This window comes from Bos indicus x Bos taurus, chromosome 26 (assembly GCF_003369695.1).
Source record: "Bos indicus x Bos taurus breed Angus x Brahman F1 hybrid chromosome 26, Bos_hybrid_MaternalHap_v2.0, whole genome shotgun sequence".
NCBI classification, from domain to species: Eukaryota; Metazoa; Chordata; class Mammalia; order Artiodactyla; family Bovidae; genus Bos; species Bos indicus x Bos taurus.
In genome coordinates, this window is record NC_040101.1 from 15,442,100 (window position 1) to 15,460,710 (window position 18,611).

At 45.1% G+C, this 18,611-nt stretch overlaps 1 protein-coding gene across 4 annotated transcripts in view; it reads left to right on the top strand.

Annotated features, from left to right (window-relative positions):
* Positions 1-18,611, top strand: part of GFRA1 (GDNF family receptor alpha 1) — a 232,500-nt gene that overhangs the window by 192,972 nt on the left and 20,917 nt on the right. For all 4 annotated transcript variants that reach the window (XM_027528621.1, XM_027528622.1, XM_027528619.1 and 1 more), the window contains 3 exons: positions 747-856; positions 3,664-3,798; positions 7,597-7,778. In XM_027528621.1, coding sequence (XP_027384422.1) covers positions 747-856; positions 3,664-3,798; positions 7,597-7,778 — 427 coding nt within the window. The remainder of the gene's footprint in view (positions 1-746; positions 857-3,663; positions 3,799-7,596; positions 7,779-18,611) is intronic.

An 18,611-nucleotide genomic window follows, 5' to 3' on the forward strand; every position in this document is an offset into this window, starting at 1 on the left:
GCCACAAAGAGCCCCTTTCCTCTGCAGACCAGTGATGTCTGCAGCCCCTTTGTACTTCGGCAACTTCACCACCACCCAGGGCTTCTGGGTGGACTGCGCTGGCCCGTGGAGGCTTCCCGAACTGCAGACAGATGCTGCACTTCGACCAGGGGACCCCCTACAGCCAGTCGCATCCTGAGCCAGTGTCACCCGGTTCCTTTTGCCTTTCCCTGCAGTGCTGGAAAGGCGAACTTCCCCCTCAGCATCCCTTGGCTGGAATATACTACTGCCCTCCCTGGGGTGGTAGATGAGAGATGACTTAGAAGACCAGATACGCATATTTTTAAAGCCACTAGGAACTACGGGAGCAGATGGGCTGTAGGATCCTATTTGGACGCCAGGGACATGTTTCTGTATAAAGTAAATATTTTCCCACTGTGGATCTCCGGTGAGTGTGTGCAGAAGCATATTTCCTAAAGATGCAAATAAGTCTAGTCAGAAATAAATATTGAAGGGAAACTTCAAAGCGTCAAGATTTCTCCAGTTGCAGGCCCTGAAGACTTCTCTGCAAAGAAGGTGGGCGAGAGGATGGCCGGGGGCTTGTATATAAGAGAAGATGCTAACCTTTTAAGAGTCTACACTCTCTGTATTTGGGGATGTTGAAAAAGGCCTATCGAGAAAGGAATAAGGAAAAATTATGTCTGTGCAGAAGCTTGGGCTATTTTGAAACACATCCTCCCCCCTCCCCCAACTTTCTTCTGTTGCAGATCTCGCCTGGCCGATTTTTTCACCAACTGCCAGCCAGAGTCAAGGTCTGTCAGCAGCTGTCTAAAGGAAAATTACGCTGACTGCCTCCTCGCCTACTCGGGGCTTATTGGTAAGATGGGGAGACATGGGATGGGAGAAAATGCTGGTTCACAAATACCCAGAGTCCTTCCATTGTAGCCTGTAGCCTCTGTGGTTGTAAAAATCTCCCTGGAACCCTCTGTGCTGGCGTTTTGATGTTCAGTTCTTTAGGACTTGTCTCTAAAAAAGTGGGGTAAAAGAATAATGAATGCACAAAGGCAGGGATTATTAAAGAGCAGGGAGGCAGCAAGTGTGAAGACCGGGGACACATCTCAGTTGAAGAACTGACTGCACAGAACAGAAGTAAGCAGGGAAAGCATGGTTATGGAGGAGGAGAGCAAGTCAAACCAAGTGAAGTACATAACTCTGGAGAGGGGGAGCTTGGAAGTCATGCAGTCTGGGGAAGTCAGAAAGGCTGTTTCCCTGAAATGGCCCTTTGGAAGGAAAATCCCTAAAGACTTGGTGTTCTGCTTGCCATTAATAATCTGGGTAATTCAGCTCCTGGTGGCGGGGGGAGGTTTCCCTAATATTTTTTCCCTGAGAACAAACATAGCAGAAGTAGTCTTGTTCTGTCTTTTAAAACCTGAGGTTCTTGGCATTCAGGAGAGCAGTGCAATTAGGCAAGGCACTGGTGAGTTGGGAGAGGACAGGAGTGAGGCAGGTTCATGCCCAGAAATAAAGAGGGCAGCAGGAGAAAAGGATGAGGCTCCTGGTACCGGGGCTGTGGGAAGCCTTGGAGGCAGGGCTCCCTCACAACTGTCGTGTGAGAAGGAACACGTAGTGAAAGCTGGGGAAGGATGAGGGAAATCACAGTTGTCAGAAGCCTGATGGCTCAGCCAGGGCGCCAGCTCCTGCCACTATCACACTAGTCCCTGGGCAGAAGAACGTCCTATCAAGAGTGACAGCACAGACCAAAGTCTTTGTTGCCAGTATGTCTTCAGTAATAGTCACCGGGAAAATCACTGGCCATACTGAATGCTGGGATATGCAGGTGCTGTACACTAGCCCAATTTTATTTGCAAGGATACCTGTGCTGTCTTGGGTAATACCTTTCACCAGCGACTGACCATTCGCACTGATAGGTCCCATGAACTTGTCTTCCTTAAGTCAGCCCTCCATTTTTATTTATTTTTTTATTTGGCCATGCTGTGAGACTGGCAGGACTGGCATGCGGCTTCTTAGTTCTCTGACCAGGGATCAAACCCATGACCACCCTGCAGTGGAAGCCTGGAGTCTTAACCACTGGGCGGCCAGGGAACTCACTCCTCCAAATTTGCATTCAGTTTTTCCTTCTCTTAAATAAAGTAGTCCCTAGTAAGGATTATTTATCAACGATAGAATTACATGTTTAAGAAATAACAATGAATTAAGTCGTGTTCATTGTAAAGAGTTTTTTAAAATGCAGAAAAACCCACAGTGTTAAAAGATCTCTAGCTCCACTCGCAGATATAATCACTGTTAATACCTTAGTCTGCACATTCGAGGTGCACATGCTCATTGAAAACTCCATGTGGGTTCAAGCTCAACAAACCTATTACATACCTGAGGATAATGAAATCACTTAAGGGAAGAACTAGTTGAAACAGTGCATTCTGTGAGCCAAAATTTATTTCTCTCTTGGGTCCAGATCTTTCCCTCCACTCTGGTCATTGGGTTCTAAGATCTCTGAAGACAAAGCTAGTTCCTACCTTTTCCAAATGTCAGGGATCCATTCTGGAGCCAGACATACAGTGGGTGCTTAGCAGACATACTCTAACCTCTTCCTTCAGTGTTGGGGGTGCCTGTTCTTTCTCACCTAAAGGTACAAGCTTCTCTTTGCTGTGGGTCGAAGTTTTCCTCCCAAGGTAGAATGGGACATTGTTTAGTTCAAGTCAGTAAGGAATGTACAGCAAAGAAGATATTTCCTTGATCCATAAGAGCTTAAAAAGAATTCTTTTTTTTTTTTCTGTTTCTGAACCAAATATATCCTGTGGCTCACTGGACTGCCTATTACTTCTTACTTCCAATAAATATATAAAAACAGAAGGCTTCTTGGCATGAGTAGGCATTGCCTGGTGTGAGCCACCTGGGAGAAGACATTTGGGTTGTGTTAAGTGTAAGTGCATTGTTTATTTGCACCAATACAGAACTCATCAGAAGAACAATGGATACACAGGAAGATGTGGGCAAGAGACCACCCAGCATTTCTTTGAGGATTTTTGAGGACTATTAAGACAATACTGGAGGAGCCACTGGCTTAGGAAATTTCCACTGTTTGTTTCCAATTCCATCACAACTTGGAAGACCTTGTTTAAATCTGTTGAGAGTCTAGCGAGCAGAGGCGTCCTTGAATACATCTAGAACATGGGGTAACCCATAAGGAAAGCTTCTAAGCTTCCCTGGGTTACTCTGAAGGAGCCATTTGCTTCCGAAGGAAGTAGATGGCAAAGTCCTAAAAGGCCTTTTAAGATATGTAAAACCAGCTCTATCTATTTGTGAAGATTAATGACGTTTTCAAGAAAATGCAAGGGATTTGGCAATTCATGCATTCTAAGTTAATTCTCTCCTGCTCCATGACATCCATACCATTTGTGCAGAGAAAAATACCCTAAGCGCAGCTCAAGGAGTTCTGTTAGAATTTTTTAAGTAAATGTGTAAATTATTTTATGTGCTCAAGATAAATTGCCGAGAAAATGCACTGCTTAACATAATTTCCCACTCAGCAAACACAGTGTTTGTAATTATCCACGGTGTTATCCACGGCGCATCCGTAGTCAGAGGAACATTTGTTTCTTTTCAGGCTATAGGAAAGTTTATATCATCACACAAGAATAAAACGCCTTGTTTTTACTCTTTTAGGTACAGTCATGACCCCCAACTACATAGACTCCAGTAGCCTCAGCGTGGCCCCCTGGTGTGACTGCAACAACAGCGGAAACGACCTGGAGGAATGCTTGAAATTTCTGAATTTCTTCAAGGACAACACATGTCTTAGTGAGTTTGAAAAAATAGACAACAGCCACACAAACGTTTTCCCCTAAGTTCAAACTGTACTTTTGTGTTTCCTATGTCCGCCTCGTCTGTGTGTGTGTATCTCTCTTTTTTTTTTCCCTGATCGCTCATGGTGAATCCAGATCCTTTTAGCCACACTGCATGTTGCAGCAGGACCAGAGCAAGTGATGAACGGGGTGCTGCCAAGGTGGCGAGTCCAGAGGCCCCAGGAAGCGAAAGACTCAATAGCCAAGGGCACAGCGTGTGGGGAGGAACACTTCCACCCACAGATGAAACGTTGATCTTGGCAACCAGCCCCACATCAGTTCCAGAGGTTTTTAAAACCTGGGCAGCATACACAATGTGAAAGACTCGGGCAAGTTAGATGAGGGTAGGCCTCCAAGGGCTCTGTGAGAAAAATTAGAATGTTAACATCAATAGCCCCCTGGATGTTCAGGGTTGGCTCAGAGGAGAAGCAGCAGTTCTTGAGTGGAATGGGCTGGTGATGCAGCCAGGAGCTTCGAATACCTCCGGAGATGAGATGAGCTGGGGGTGGGAGTCGGGGGGAGGTTTCTGCTTGGAAACAGTACCATTATTATTGCAGGGTCCTTTAGGCAATTTGGAAACACGTTTCCCAGGGGAAGAGGGATAGAGAGAAATGTACGAGTGTGAACGATGAGCCTCATCAAATGAACTTCGAAGCACTGTGCCAGGTCTCCCTCCTATCCACCGAGATGTGTGCGCCCCAGGCAAAGATCCAGCCGAATACCTCATTCGTGTCTTGCAGCAGCCACCATTCATTTATCGGCTGCCTCCTCTGTGTGCAAACTCCCTTTTAGGAGGAGTGTAACTTATATCCGGTTGGCCAAAAAGCTTGTTCGGGTTTTCACGTAAGATGTTAGGGAAAACTTGATCAAACTTTTTAGCCAGCCCAATACATTGTCTCATTGACTATAACCTGCACAAGAATCCTAGGAGATGCACTTAATAGTATCTCCATGTCACAGTGGAATAAGCGGCTGGTATTCACCTAGACCAGCCACGCCAGAGATAGGATCCAAAGCCCCACCCAGTTCCTTCCTCTGCAGCCCCTGCACCCCATGGGCTTCTGCATCAGGCCTGAGATTGAGGGGCTGGTGGATAAAAACACAAGCATGAACATCAAGGACCAGGTAGAACTTCCCAGTGGGAAGCGTGGGCCAAGGTTCACCTACCTCTGAGCACTGTGCCCTTAGGTGACAATTTCTCCATGGTACTCTGACTGATTTTTAAAGAATTAGCAAACTTTTTACTGCTTGTACACAGGAAAGTTATTAAGTGATACTTCAAAAACCTCCTCATTGTTTCTTTTGTTGAAAAGAGAAATCTAAGAGATTCACTCAGTGGGTACTTGGCTATAACCAAATGCTTTGATCATCTTAAAATGAAAACAAGCTTTTGGATGCTGAAGTGAAATTTCAAACCAGTCTAAAGTGTGGAGACATTTGCCAGAATAACATTGGGCACTATATCATGGAACTATACCTTAAGCCTCTTCTTTGGTCTTGACTGAAATAAATCATGTGTGTGTGTGTTTGTGTGTGTGTGTGTGTACCCTCTTTTTCACGTCCTGCACACTCTTCTGGCAGAATCCAGGTTTTAATGAAGATAAAGCAATGACAACAGAGGTCAGTGTGAGAAAAAAAAGATTATACTCACTTGGGCTGGAAAACCACTGCCTCAGAGAGAAATTAAAGTGGTCCCTGCTTAATAATATTTTGGTGAAGGGAAGAATGGCATCTTAATGCTAATGATTTTTTAATAAACATAAACACATTTGGTCTTCAATGAGGACCAAAGCCAGCCAGAATTTTTCATAGTCGTTCCATTTATACTTTGATTAGATGGAGCACAGCCTACCAAAGACAAAGACTAAATTCAGCCTCTTGCAACAGGCCCTAGGGTAGAAGGAATTGGAATCTGTAGGTTTCAACCCAGATGTAATAACCCAGTTCCCCATCCCTTCAAATTAACCAGACCTCTCTAATTCCCCTAGCACAAGCATGACGCCAATCTATTGCTTCCCTGGTGGCTCAGAGGGTAAAAGAACCTGTCTGCAGTGCAGGAGACCCGAGTTCAGTCCCTGGGAAGGGAAGGTCCCCTGAAGAAGGGAATGGCAACCCACTCCAGTAGTCTTACCTGGAGAACCGCATAGACAGAGAAGCCTGGCAGGCTACAGTTCATAGGGTTGCAAGGAGTCAGACATGACTTAGCAACTGAACAGCAACAGTGTATTGTATACTTCCTCTGTTTGCCTCCTCAACCAGAATATAGCCTCCAGGAGGACAGGGACTTCTCTGTCGTGTTGGTGTCGTTCGTCCCCTGCTGATTCTCAGCACAGAACGGTGCCTGGCACTTAGTAGGTATTCCATTGACACCTGAATGACTGAGTGAGCAAGTGGACAGTCTTCCCAAATGACAAGGCAAACATGCTGGAAATCACAGTTCCAACAAATGACGTGGGTCTCCTGAATCTACGTGCCTTAACAGGACAAAGGAAGATTTTGTTTTATTGTTGTAGTCCGGGGTCATTGAAGGAAACTGGTTGCCCAAGTACCACCTTCTTTACCCTCCACCCACCCGTTAAGCTCTGTAACACAGCCGGGAGCTCAAGAAGCATTGATATTAATTTGAAGCTGTTTCCTACAGACTAAAAAATGTAAAGTTTTCAAAAACAAGCTTCCAATTTGCTGAACTTCAAGGATAACAATTTTAGAACAAAATGTCACTTCTGAGAGGAAGATTAGGCTTAAATTATTCTGTCTCGTATATCGAAAAATGCCAGCTAAGAGTCATATATTAACAATTTGCACATTCAGGTCCCAAATGGAAGAGTTTGATTTCTTATACAATGAATATGAAATAAAAAAAAAATTCCTAAATCCAGGCCAAATCCCTGAGGACCTGATTAAAACCTGTTTTTTATTCATCTCGGGGAGGGGAACAACACACAACCAATTTACTCTTGCCATAAAAAACAATCTAATCCCATGAAATTGTAATAAGCTTTTAAAGTTTTACATTTTAAACTTTTCATTTAAGCAGGGCTGCACCTTCCTAATTATGCAGATTTTGTTCAGAAGACTGGGAGCAGAAAGGAAAAAAATAATCTTGCTTACATTTTCATGATATATTATTGATGAGGTTTGGGATATATTTTTCTTTTAAAGAAATCGGTTGTGTTTATACTTTGAGCAATGCCGAGCTCATAGTAGGTGCTCTTTGGTAGCAGATCACTTTTTTTTTTTTTTTGCTGTTTGATTTCACTGCCTGCTGAATTCGTATGAATGCTACTGAGTCACCCCAGTCTCATAATTAGGGATGTGGTACTTACTAATTAGCTTGCCTTTAGTATAAAATTTTGACACAAGCATTTTTTTGAAAGATGGAACAGTAATTATGATCCCAAATAGCAGATCTGAGGCTATTTTGAGTCACGTTTCAAAAGACTTGACTGATGGATGTTTCAGGGAAAGGATCTTATTCAGTACTTGGTACCTGAAGAGGGACATGGTAAATATTTGTTGCACTTACAGAGCATAGCTAAGTGTCCAGTTCAGGGTTTAATGAGTGAATTGATTTTAGAGCACCTGACCCATGGCTGGCTCTCAGTGTGTAGGGGGTGGATGGATGGATGGGTTTTGCTTAGAGAAGTCCAGTGCTCTCATCAGAATTTCTAGTGTGCCTCTCTGGCTTCACGTATCCTGTCTGTTACATTTGCCGCTTGACTTTGAAATTGGATTTCCTCCTGTTTTACTGCAGAAAATGCAATTCAAGCCTTTGGCAATGGCTCGGATGTGACTGTGTGGCAGCCAGCCCTCCCAGTTCAGACCACCACTGCCACCACCACCACAGCCTTCCGGGTCAAGAACAAGCCCCTGGGGCCAGCAGGCTCTGAGAATGAAATCCCCACTCATGTTTTACCACCTTGTGCAAACTTACAGGTAAGAGAAGAGGCCCGAACTCTCCGTCGGCTCGGTCTTCTGGGTGGGGACGCAGACTCGTTTTCTGAAATGCGTTGAGAGATGGTTGGAAAGAGATAGAATGCTGCTCAGGTTTAAATCTTAAAAGTGCATTTTAACCACAAGAGGTGAAGATCATGATGTACTGTAGAGTGGAGAGACAGATGGCCTCTGGGACCAACTCTGCCATTTACGAGGCGTGGGCCTTTGGTCCAAGCAGTAAAATGAGGGGCTTGGGCAGATGAATCCTTAAGCTTTCTGTTTGCGAAGTGGTAGATTTGAGCTGGCTATTTGTTTATTTAGTATGCTTTTCAGTGTTCTGTCCAAAGCAGCAGCATACAGAAAAGGAAGAAGGAACTCTTGGCTTTCTAAAAAGAATTTTTTTTAATTTTATACAACTGTTAAAGGTTACTCTCCATTTACAGCTATTACAGAATAGTGTCTATATTCCCTGTGTTGTATAATACATCCTTGAACCTATCTTCTACCCAGCAGTTTGTGCCTCCCACTCCTGTATTGCCCCCCCCAACCCTTCTCTCTACTTATAACCTCTAGTTTATTCTTTCTGTCCATGAGTCTGCTTTGTTTTTGTTATATTCACTAATTTATTGTATCTTTTAGATTCCACATATAAGTGGTATACAGTATTTGTCTTCTTCTGTCTGACTTATTTCACTTAGTATAATGCCTTCCAGGGTCATCCGTGTTGCTGCAAATGGCAAAGTTCCATTCTTTTTAAGGGCTGAGTGGTTGTCCGTTGTGTGTGGGTGTACCTTCTTTATCCATTCATCTGTTGATGGACACTTAGTTTGCTTTCGTGTCTTGGCTATTGTAAATAATGCTTCTGTGAACATTGGGGTGCAGGTATCTTTTCAAATTAGCATTTTCTTTTCCTTGTATATATACCCAGGAGTGGAACTGCAGACTCATGTGATAGCTCTGTCTTTAGTTTTTTTTGAGAAACCTCCCATACTGTTTTCCACAGTGGCCATACCGACTTACATTCCCAGCAGCAGTACTCAAGAATCCCCTTTTCCCACATCCTCCACATGTTGTCCGTGTCCTTGTTGATGATAGCCATGCTGACAGGTGTGAGATGATATCTCCTTGTGGTTTTTATCTGCATTTCCTCTTTGGAAAAATGTGTATTCAGTTCTTCTGCCCATTTGTTAATTGGGTTGTTTATTTCTTTGATGTTATGTTGTATGAACTGTTTATATGTGCTGGATATTAATCCCTTATCAGTCATATCACTTGGCAAATATTTTCTCCTATTCAGAGGATTGTCTTGGGAGCCCTTGGCTCTGTCTCCATCACTAGCATTTAGACTCAATGTGGAGTATTTAACTGTGTCTAAAGCTATACCAGAGACAGTGTTATTAGTGAAGTATTAAGGCAAATGTAGCATCCTGGACAGCTTCATTCTTCAGGAAGCACAAGAAGATACTCTTTCGTTTGAGTTGCTGTGAAACACTGCACTGGAAGCCCCTCGCGTGAACAGAATCCAGTGAAAATGGCCCAGAGGCTTCTTTGGGGTTGAGGCAGATCTCTAAGGGCCAGGACCACAGTGACCTACGAATGGTCATTTCCTGACTTTAGTCAAAGCAGAGTGCCTATTCTGCCTTTTTATTTTTTTCATCATAATGAGTATTCAGCTATTTGGGAACCTCTTCACATCCTCGCCAAGGATTTCCACACACCTCACCTCCTCGGATGCTACCCTCCTGGGGCTGGGGGAGGGATGGTATGATTGTGCTCTTACTGCAGCATTTTCCACCTTGTTCTTTCATCAGACGCTGTGGGGCTCAGTGAGGGGACACTTCGGCTCGAGCCCACAGAGCTGGCAAGTCATAGAACCGGCCCTGGAATCCAGAGGCTTGTGTTCTTTCCACGGTTCCTCCTGGATGTGAGAGGCAGTGTTGACCACATGGCGACTGCTGCCTCCTGCCATGCTAGGGGAAGGGACATGTGCCAAGCACAGTGCTGTCCCTTCAGCCTTGTCACAGAAACATGTCCTCCCACCTCTCCACCACCCCCGCCCGGGGCCCCACCGAGATCCCCCTCACCAGAACACTTACCAGAAACTTCTCTGCGAATACCTTCTCGACTCACCGCCTCGTCTGTTCCCTAGAAAGTATGGGGGCAGTTTTTCTTTTTTTCTGTTTTACACTATTTATTCACTTATTTGGCTATGCTGGGTCTTAGTTGTGGCACATGGGATCCTTCGTTGTGGCGCTCAGGCTCCTTGCTAGTTCTTCTCTCTAGTGCAGTCCTCAGGCTGAGTTGCCCTGCTGCATGTGGGATTTTCATTTCCTGAAATGGGTCAGGGATCAAACCTGCGTCCCCTGCATTGGAAGGCAGATTCATAATCACTGGACCACCAGTGAGGTCCCGGGGGCAGTTTTTCTCCTTCTGCTTTGCTTGCTATCTTCTCGCCCCAACACTGCCCTCTTCTTCTTAGATATCCCACCTGCCATTCAGCTGAGCTATGTTTCTGTTCTCGTCCTCCTGGGTCCCTACCAACATCACACTCTCAAATGCACTCACACAGAAGACTAAGGAGAAGGTGGGTGGGAAGGCATCCAGGGTCAACCAGATGTTCTTCATACTTCTAAAGCATTCCCTGAGCTGTCCCCATCTTCAAAGCACCATGCATAAAATGCCAGAAGTAGGAGGAGGCTTGGGGAATACTGTGGCATCTAACCACCCTGCAGCAGAGCCCTGCAGTTCAGGGAGGGGAAGCCGCTTGCACCAAGTCACCAGCTGGTTAGAGATGTGTCTAGAAGCAGATGTAGCACCACAGAGCAGTCTCTTCTTTCTCTGTGGCCAAGCCTCAGTGTCCTGCTTCCTCCTAGGTCAGCCTTCAGTTCTTATCGGGTCCGCTCAGACTCCAGCATCAATAAAGACTGGTGGCCAGATGAGGACAGGACCCTGTTATAATGAGGTGATAACAGTGGCCAGAGGTGGTTCCTCACCACAGGAAGAGGCAAAGCTCTGGCTGCAGCAGAAACAGGTTCTTCTCTGCTCGTGTCTAAGTACATGGAGCTTGACGGCAGAGGCAGTGTCCAGCCTGCTTATTAACCTCCTTTGGTGTTCTGGAAACTTCATGGAGGTGGGCATTCAAAACTGAAATTCTGTCCTCTGTGAATGTACAAATAGTAGGCAAGATGCAGCTGGTCAGTGTCTTTGGAAGTTCAGACTCTGTGAATAGGTGGCATCTCAGAAGAATAGTCATTTTGGAAGCTCCTTGAAATCAGTTTTTCCCCATGGGAGAGCAGTCTGCCAGACATGAGGAGGTGTTCTTCTCTGCATCTCCCTGCCCGCCCCCACCCCACCAGGTCATCTGTCCTCTGCTTTTTGGGGTGTGGTGCTTGGTCTGGCCACCAGTATTTACCTCCATCTAGATCTGCTCGACCATCTCCCCTGTAAGGGGAACCCTATACCAAGGCAGGGTTTCCCTGACAACGTCAGGGGATCCATGAGATCTATTCCCAAGAAATAGCCTTTCCTTCTCCTATATTAGTGGTAGGGACTCTGCCTCATAAACAGAGGGACAAAGTACAATTAAAGCGTGATGTTTCTCTCAGGATTGCCATTTAACTTCTCAGCAGAGTGGGGCAGTGGAGACGGGGGAATACAGAGGAAGCAGGGGGACAGGTATACCTCTCTTCCTGATAACACACGCACAATCCACCCACCTGGGAGCTAAACAGCATTTTACTTCTAGGGAGCTCTTAAGGGTTCCACGAAACCTCACCTTACCTCCTAAGATGACTCCCTATCAGAGCTCATTTTTGCACATGTGAGGCAAGGGGTGAGGGCTTGGGTTTTGCAGTCAAGCATGTGTGCAGACCCACACTCTCATCCTCACCAATGCTGTGACCTCTCCAAGCCTCCACTTCCTCATCTACAAAATGCTAGGACTTCTTTGGAGAAGGAAATGGTAACCCACTCCAGTATTCTTGCCTGAGAAATCCCATGCACAGAGGAACCTGGCCAGCTGCAGTCCACGAGGTTGCAAAGAGTCAGACTTCCTAGCTGCTAGATTGAGAGGATTAAATGGTGGTAATTTTTCATTGCCTGGGGTAGAGTAAATGTTCCAGAATGTCACATGTGATGCTTAATCCCAAGTCAGCTGGCCATTTAGTCCCTTTGCAAGAGATGGATGGTGGCATTGTGCTTTGCTTGGGGTGTTACACTGGGGAACGGTGGTGTGAGTTAGCACTAGCAGTTGTAGAGTGAGTTTCATTTTGTGAAACATTTCACATGCATTGTGCTTTTTAGTCCTCACAGCATCCCACAGTCAGGTATGGTAGTCATCCTTCTCTTTTACAAATGAGGCAACTGAGGCAGGGACATGCTAGGAACTTAACTGAGATCCCACAGTAATTCTTTGGTGGGGCTAAGATGTCTGACTCCGAGGCCAGTGCACGTTCACCTTGCTCCATGACCTGGGCTCTTTCTTTGAATTAGGACTGGATAGAGAGGAAAAAGTAAAAAATAGAAAAAGAGGTCATGCAGTATTTGTCTGTGTCTGGCTTATTTCACTTAGCATAATGTCCTCTAGGTTCATGATCTCATTTATATGTGGAATCTAAAAAAGTTGAACTGTTTAAAGCAGAGACTAGAATGGTGGTTACCAGGGGCTAAGAGTGGGGAAAATGGGAAGATGCTGGTTATAGGGTACAAACTTTCAGACATGCAAGATGAACAAGATCTGGATATATATAGCATGGCGACAGTACTTAGCAATGCCATATTACATGCTTGAAATTGCTTAGAGAATACATGTTAGTTGTTCTTACCCCGCCCCACGCCCAAAACTGCTAACTATGTCAGGTGTGTAATAATATGTTACTCAGCTTGACTGGTGTAAGCCTTTCACAGTGTATGAAAGTGAAAGTGTTAGTTGCTCATTTGTGTCTGACTCTTTGGGACCCTATGGACTGTAGCCCACCAAACTTCTCTGCCCATGTGATTCTCCAGGCAAGAATACTGGAGTGGGTAGCCATTCCCTTCTCCAGGAGATCTTCCAGGCCCAACTATCATACCTAGGTCTTTTGCATTGCAGGCAGATTCTTTATCATCTGAGCCACCAAGGAAGCCCCCAATATACACATATATTGAAACATCAAGTTGTATGCCTGAAGTCAATACAATTTTTATTTGTCAGTTATACCTCCATAAAGCTATAGCAGGGTAGGGAGGATAGAAAAAAAGGAAAGGAGAAGCTGGATTTGACAGACCCATGTGTCCCAGTGCTTCCTGAAGGCAGCAGTTCGAATGATGGAAAAAACAGAAAGCTCATGCTTTAGGCAGGGATGTTTCAAGACTAAATCCCAGGAGAGAGAGTATAAAGGAAAGACAAAGTTTGCCAGTGAAACTTCTTGCAGCTTGATGATCTCTTTAAAATGACCTACATTAAGAATGGTTGAAAGAATCAGTGGAAGCCAGAGGATCGGGAGGGATGAGTGACTGATGAGAAATGGGACTTAGCCCATGAGAACGTGGTCCCTGGCGTTGATTTAGGACTCCTGCTTCAACATAGGGCTCCCAGGAGACTCATTCTTCCCATCTGTCCTTCCTTTGCCTGCCTGGCTGTCTTCAGACAAATTACCATTTGCCAGGGGGTCCTAGAAATATCTTAGCATGGCGTTTGTCCCAGTGCATGTGTCATTACTCAGAATAGAACTGACTTAAACCAGCTTGGGATCCATTGGTAACAGATTTGGAGAAAGTCAACTATCTTTGGCAGCTTTAAAGTTCACTTCCCTTGAGAAGCACCCTCTTGTAATATTTTTAAATATACAATAATATGAGAAAACTCGGAGGGACTTGGGTTTCTGTCTTAACATTTGAGATAGATTTCCCCCTTGGAAGGGAAGAAATAAGAATAAACATTTTCAAAAGTCGGTTTCAAAGTGTAATTATCAACAAACCAAACACAATTCTGTTTGAGGAAAAGAGTAGCTTTGGGTGTGGTGTGCATAGGGCTCATCTGCAGTTCCTATGAAAGGCTCAGCTTTAAAAAAAGCAAAATTGATTGATTAGTATAAAATGTCATAGAAACATCCAAGAGCTAACCCCCTGAGGTGATAAAATACCAGGTTTTGGGTAACCAGCCAAGCTCCCATGTCAGGATTAATTGGCAGGCATATTAGTAACAAGCGTGACACAGGCTGTGCTATTGTTGGCATATCCCTTTGACTTGTACAAAGTGGTCACATGATAAAGAAACATTAAAAATCCTACCAATTATTTCATCTTCTGTGCATTTGAGTGGCCTGGGAGCTGGAAAAAGCTCAGCATATTTAAATCAAATGGACTGTACTTGTCACTTATTTAAAGTAAATATCTTTTGGAAGTGTAGGTGTTAGAAAAAAATCTCTACTTTGCATTGTTGAACATCACTTAACTCTGGTGGCTTAAAGTGACAACCTCTTAAAGTAGCCTTTTTTTCGGCCCTAGCTTACAACGATCAAATAAGACTGTACAGATTGGGGGATATAGCCTTGGGACTAGTGCTGAGGATCCTTGAGAAATCTTCACTGCCTCTGTCCCTTTTCTTGGAAGGGGATGTGATGTGTGATTGAGAGAAGAAAATCTGATAGGTGGGGACACACCCTCAGAGCCAAAGCTGCAGGATGGAGGTCAGGTGGTTGTGGGCACTTGGTGGGGACTCTTGGGAACACGGCTAGTGACGTCCAAAGTCAGTTTGTTTTTATGAACCAGAAAAACATATCTGTGAGTGAGACATGGAGGGACAGCAGTTGTGCATCTTGGGTTTAAGTCCCCTCCCCTCATCCTAGTGGGACTTTTAAGGCAGCATTCTAGGGGAGGATTCATAAAAGCAACTTTTTCAATCAGAAGGGAGATGTGAGCAGGGTCTAAATGAATAATTTTTGCAAGAATGCTTATTCCTAAAGTCAGCAATGCAAAGCCTGGCTGTCCCTTCCCCACTTCAACAATCGTGTCATTTTCTTTGGCAGTCAGACTGTGCTAGCCCTGAGAAGGACTGTGCTGGCCCTCTGTGGGCCACGAGGGCAAAGACTTTGAGGTGGGCATTTTTTTTCTGGAGCAGACCACCTGGATTCAGTTGATTTCAGGCTAGGTCTGCACCTGCCTGGCCGCTCAGCACAGTCCCTTCTCTTGGCCGAGTACAGTTTGGAGTTTATAGAAATATGCTGGGCGCTTGAATGTTGTTGTTTAGTCATTAAGTTGTGTTCAACTCTTTGCAAACCCATGGACTGCAGCCCAGGTTCCTCTGTCCATGGGATTTTCAGGCAAGAACCCTGGAGGGGTTGCCATTTCCTTCCCCCGGGAATCTTCCCAACCCAGGGATCTAACCCACGTCTCCTGCATGGGCAGGCGGATTCTTTACCACTGAGCCACCAGGGAAGCCCCTTGTTTGCTGTAGCACAACATTTACAGATTGGTAGTAGGGGCAGGAAAGTGAAAAGTGAAAATGAAAGTCGCTCAGTCATGTCCAACTCTTTGTGACCCCATGGACTATACAGTCCATGGAATTCTCTAGGCCAAAATACTGGAGCAGGTAGCCATTCCCTTCTCCAGGGGATCTTCCCAACCCAGGGATCAAACCCAGGTCTCCCACATTGCAGGTGGATTCTTTACCAGCTGAGCCACCAGGAAAGCCCAGTAGGGGCAGGGGGTGATGCAATTTGGCTGTCTTTAACCTCTGCATATAACCTCTTTAACTCATACATATTAGAATGTTTGAATATTGAATATTAGAATATTGCAAAAATCTCTATCTGAAAGAAGATCTTCCATCTTGGAAAAACAGCATGCCTTACCCTTCCATTGCCCCAGTACTTCATCAGACCTTAAACAAAGTCCATCTGCCCGGATAGGGCCAGACCAGACCAGAAATGATTTTGAAGCTCTTCCCAGACAGGCCAAACCCCAAAAGTCTCAATATGGCAAGAAGGCAATTATCCAACCCTGCTAAATACCCAGGACTCTGCTGGCTGTGACCAGTGAAAATTTTAAGTGTTGAGTTTTAAAAGGAAAGCTGCCAGTGGGTGTTCTGTAAATCATTTGTGCCAGCAGACTGACCCCATTATGTCAGCTAATCCTGGAAATACAGGAGGTAAATTTAAATCTTCTAGCATGAAGCACTTAATCAATATTCTAAATGTTTTCCTTGCAATTTATGCTAGCAGAGCAATGGGGTGCTTTGGCGTCCCGTTAATCTTCTGGAGAAGAGGCGCTGGAGAGCAAGGCCAGGGTGGTGGGGTTTTGCACAGGCTGACTGCTGGGAGAGATGCTTATTCCACACTCAGTCCCTTGCATGGCGGACTTGTCCCCTGGACTCATGCCATGCTTGCCAGTGGTTAGAGCTGCCTTGCAGGTGCCTCCTTTTCAGCCTGTGGTTGGCAGCCTAAGAGTTGCTTTGCTGGGAGGAGCACCAGCTTTGGAGTTGGTTGAACTTGAGTGAGATTCCTAGTCACTTCCCATTGCTCTCTGCCCTGGGGCATATTTCTTACTGTCTCTAAATGTCTCCTGTAAGTTATCACCCACCTCTGAGGTTTGTTGTGAGGATTAGAGAACCAGTGCCACTATGCAGAGGGCTCAGCATGACTAGCCAGCCCTCTGCACTTGGAGGTGGCCGCTGTTACCATGATTGATGAGCTTTAGCTCTGGATCTTGGAGCCATACAGGAAGGTTGTTCTCTGGTTTGGGCTGGGGGTGAGGGGGACATGGATGAGGAAAGATGGAGCCCTTTAGGTTTTGCCTCCTTAACTTGTAAGAAGGGTTTGAACCTCATGATACCCTGCTGCTTTCTCTATGTGGTCATTGTAGGATGTCCCAAGGAAGGAGGGGAAGGGAAGGAATATTCTATGGACAGCCGGCCAAGAAGAAAAGGAAACCCAAGGCAATAAAGAAAGGACCTGGGATTAGAACTGTTTGAAGCTCCATCCCTCCATGCCCAGGAGTCTCATGAGAGAACTGCCTAAAAGCAGATTCTCGGGGCTGTGAACTTGGAGCTGTGACAGTAGTCAGGTCTTGGTCCAGCCTGGGTGTCAGAGTAGGACTGTCTGCCCTAGGCCGTCGCCACATCTCCTTAACTAGTGCTGACACTGGGAAGAGGTGACACGCTGGTAAAAAGGAAGCACTCTTATTTGCTAAAAAGATAGTGTTTGAGAGCTAACCCTGCCTCTTAGCCTCAAAGACCAAGAGTTTGCAGTCTTTCCTGTTTCTGCATTCCACCAGCACTCTTATTTGCCTAATATTTATCTTTAAACTCAATGTCTATTAATAGGTATACCGTTAATAACATTTGTGAAACCAGAGTCAATGCAATAGCTCTCTATATTAAAAAAAATCATTATATATATTAAAGTAATAAAAATGTTTTTATGCTACTAAATAATGTCCCATATGCAAGTGGTTCCCAAACCCCACTTTAGGAAACATTAAAATCTATTCATATGACAGATCCTAGAGCTATTTTCTTTGGTAACTTGCATCACCTCTGCTTTTTATGGTTTTGTATTAATAAAGCAAATATGCAAATGGTTCTCTCGGCGGGTCAAGAACTATTCTAAGCACATTGAATAAATATATTTATATGCTATATGATGCTGGAAAAGATTGGGGGCAGGAGGAGAAGAGGGTGACTGAGGATGACATAGTTGGATGGAATTATTGATTCAATGGACATGAGTTTCAGCAAACTCCAGGAGATGGTAAAGGACTAGGAAGCCTGACATGCTGCATTCTGTGGGGTCACAAATGGTCGGACATGACTGAGCAGCTGAACAACAATATGTATGTGTGCATATATATATATGTATGTATATAAACTCATTCAATTTTGATAGTAACTTCATGAGGTTACTACTGTTATGATTCCCGTTTTTCAGATGATAGACCTGAGACACAGAGAGGCTTGATCAGGAGAAGAGAAATTGAGCAGCAGCCTATTTCTCCTCTGTGCCTTTTTAACTGGCTATACTGTACAATACGTAAATCAGAACATTTTACCTTTTTGTTTCTGGATAACATTTTTCATTCAGTAGAGACTAAATCAGTCCCTAAATTCTTGTTGAACATCTGGCAGATTGAGGTGCCAGACTGGTTCATAAACCAGCATAAAGAAAGGTAATGATGCTTATTCTGATGCCAACTGGTGTCCTGCGGTACAACTCAATTCCAACGCTAGCCCCCTGAGTTAGCACAGATGCTACAGGTTAAGCGCACGGTCCCAACAAGACTGCCCACTTCAGATGCCAGCCAAACTTCAGGGGTCTCCAGGCCACCTGCTTTTCTGACCAACTGGCTAAAAATTCAGTCGTGGAAACTTCCGTAAAGGCTGTTCAGTGACCTCTTGGCTGTGAACGGAAGAGTTCTGTAGGTCAGGCTTACTCAGTTCCAGCCCTATTAACCTGTTGGCCTGGTAATGCTCTGTTGTGGGGGTTGCCCTATGCCTGGTAGGTTGTTGAGCAACACCCCCGGGCCTCTGCCTTCTAGATGCCGGGAGCCCCTTTCCCCAACTGTGACAACCAAAAGTGGACCCACACACCTAGCAAATGTCCCCAGCAGGACATACTCACCCCTGGTGGGGGACCACTCAGGCGGCTCAGTGGTAAAGAATCCACCTGCCAGTGTGGGAGACACAGAAGACTCAGGTTCGATCCCTGGGTCAGGAAGACCCCCTGGAGGATCTTCAGTATTCCTGTATTCCTGGAATACAGTATTCCTGCCTGAAGAATCCCATAGACAGAGGAGCCTGGTGATCTGCAGTCCACAGGGTCGCAAAGAATCAGACACAAATGAGCATACACACTCGCC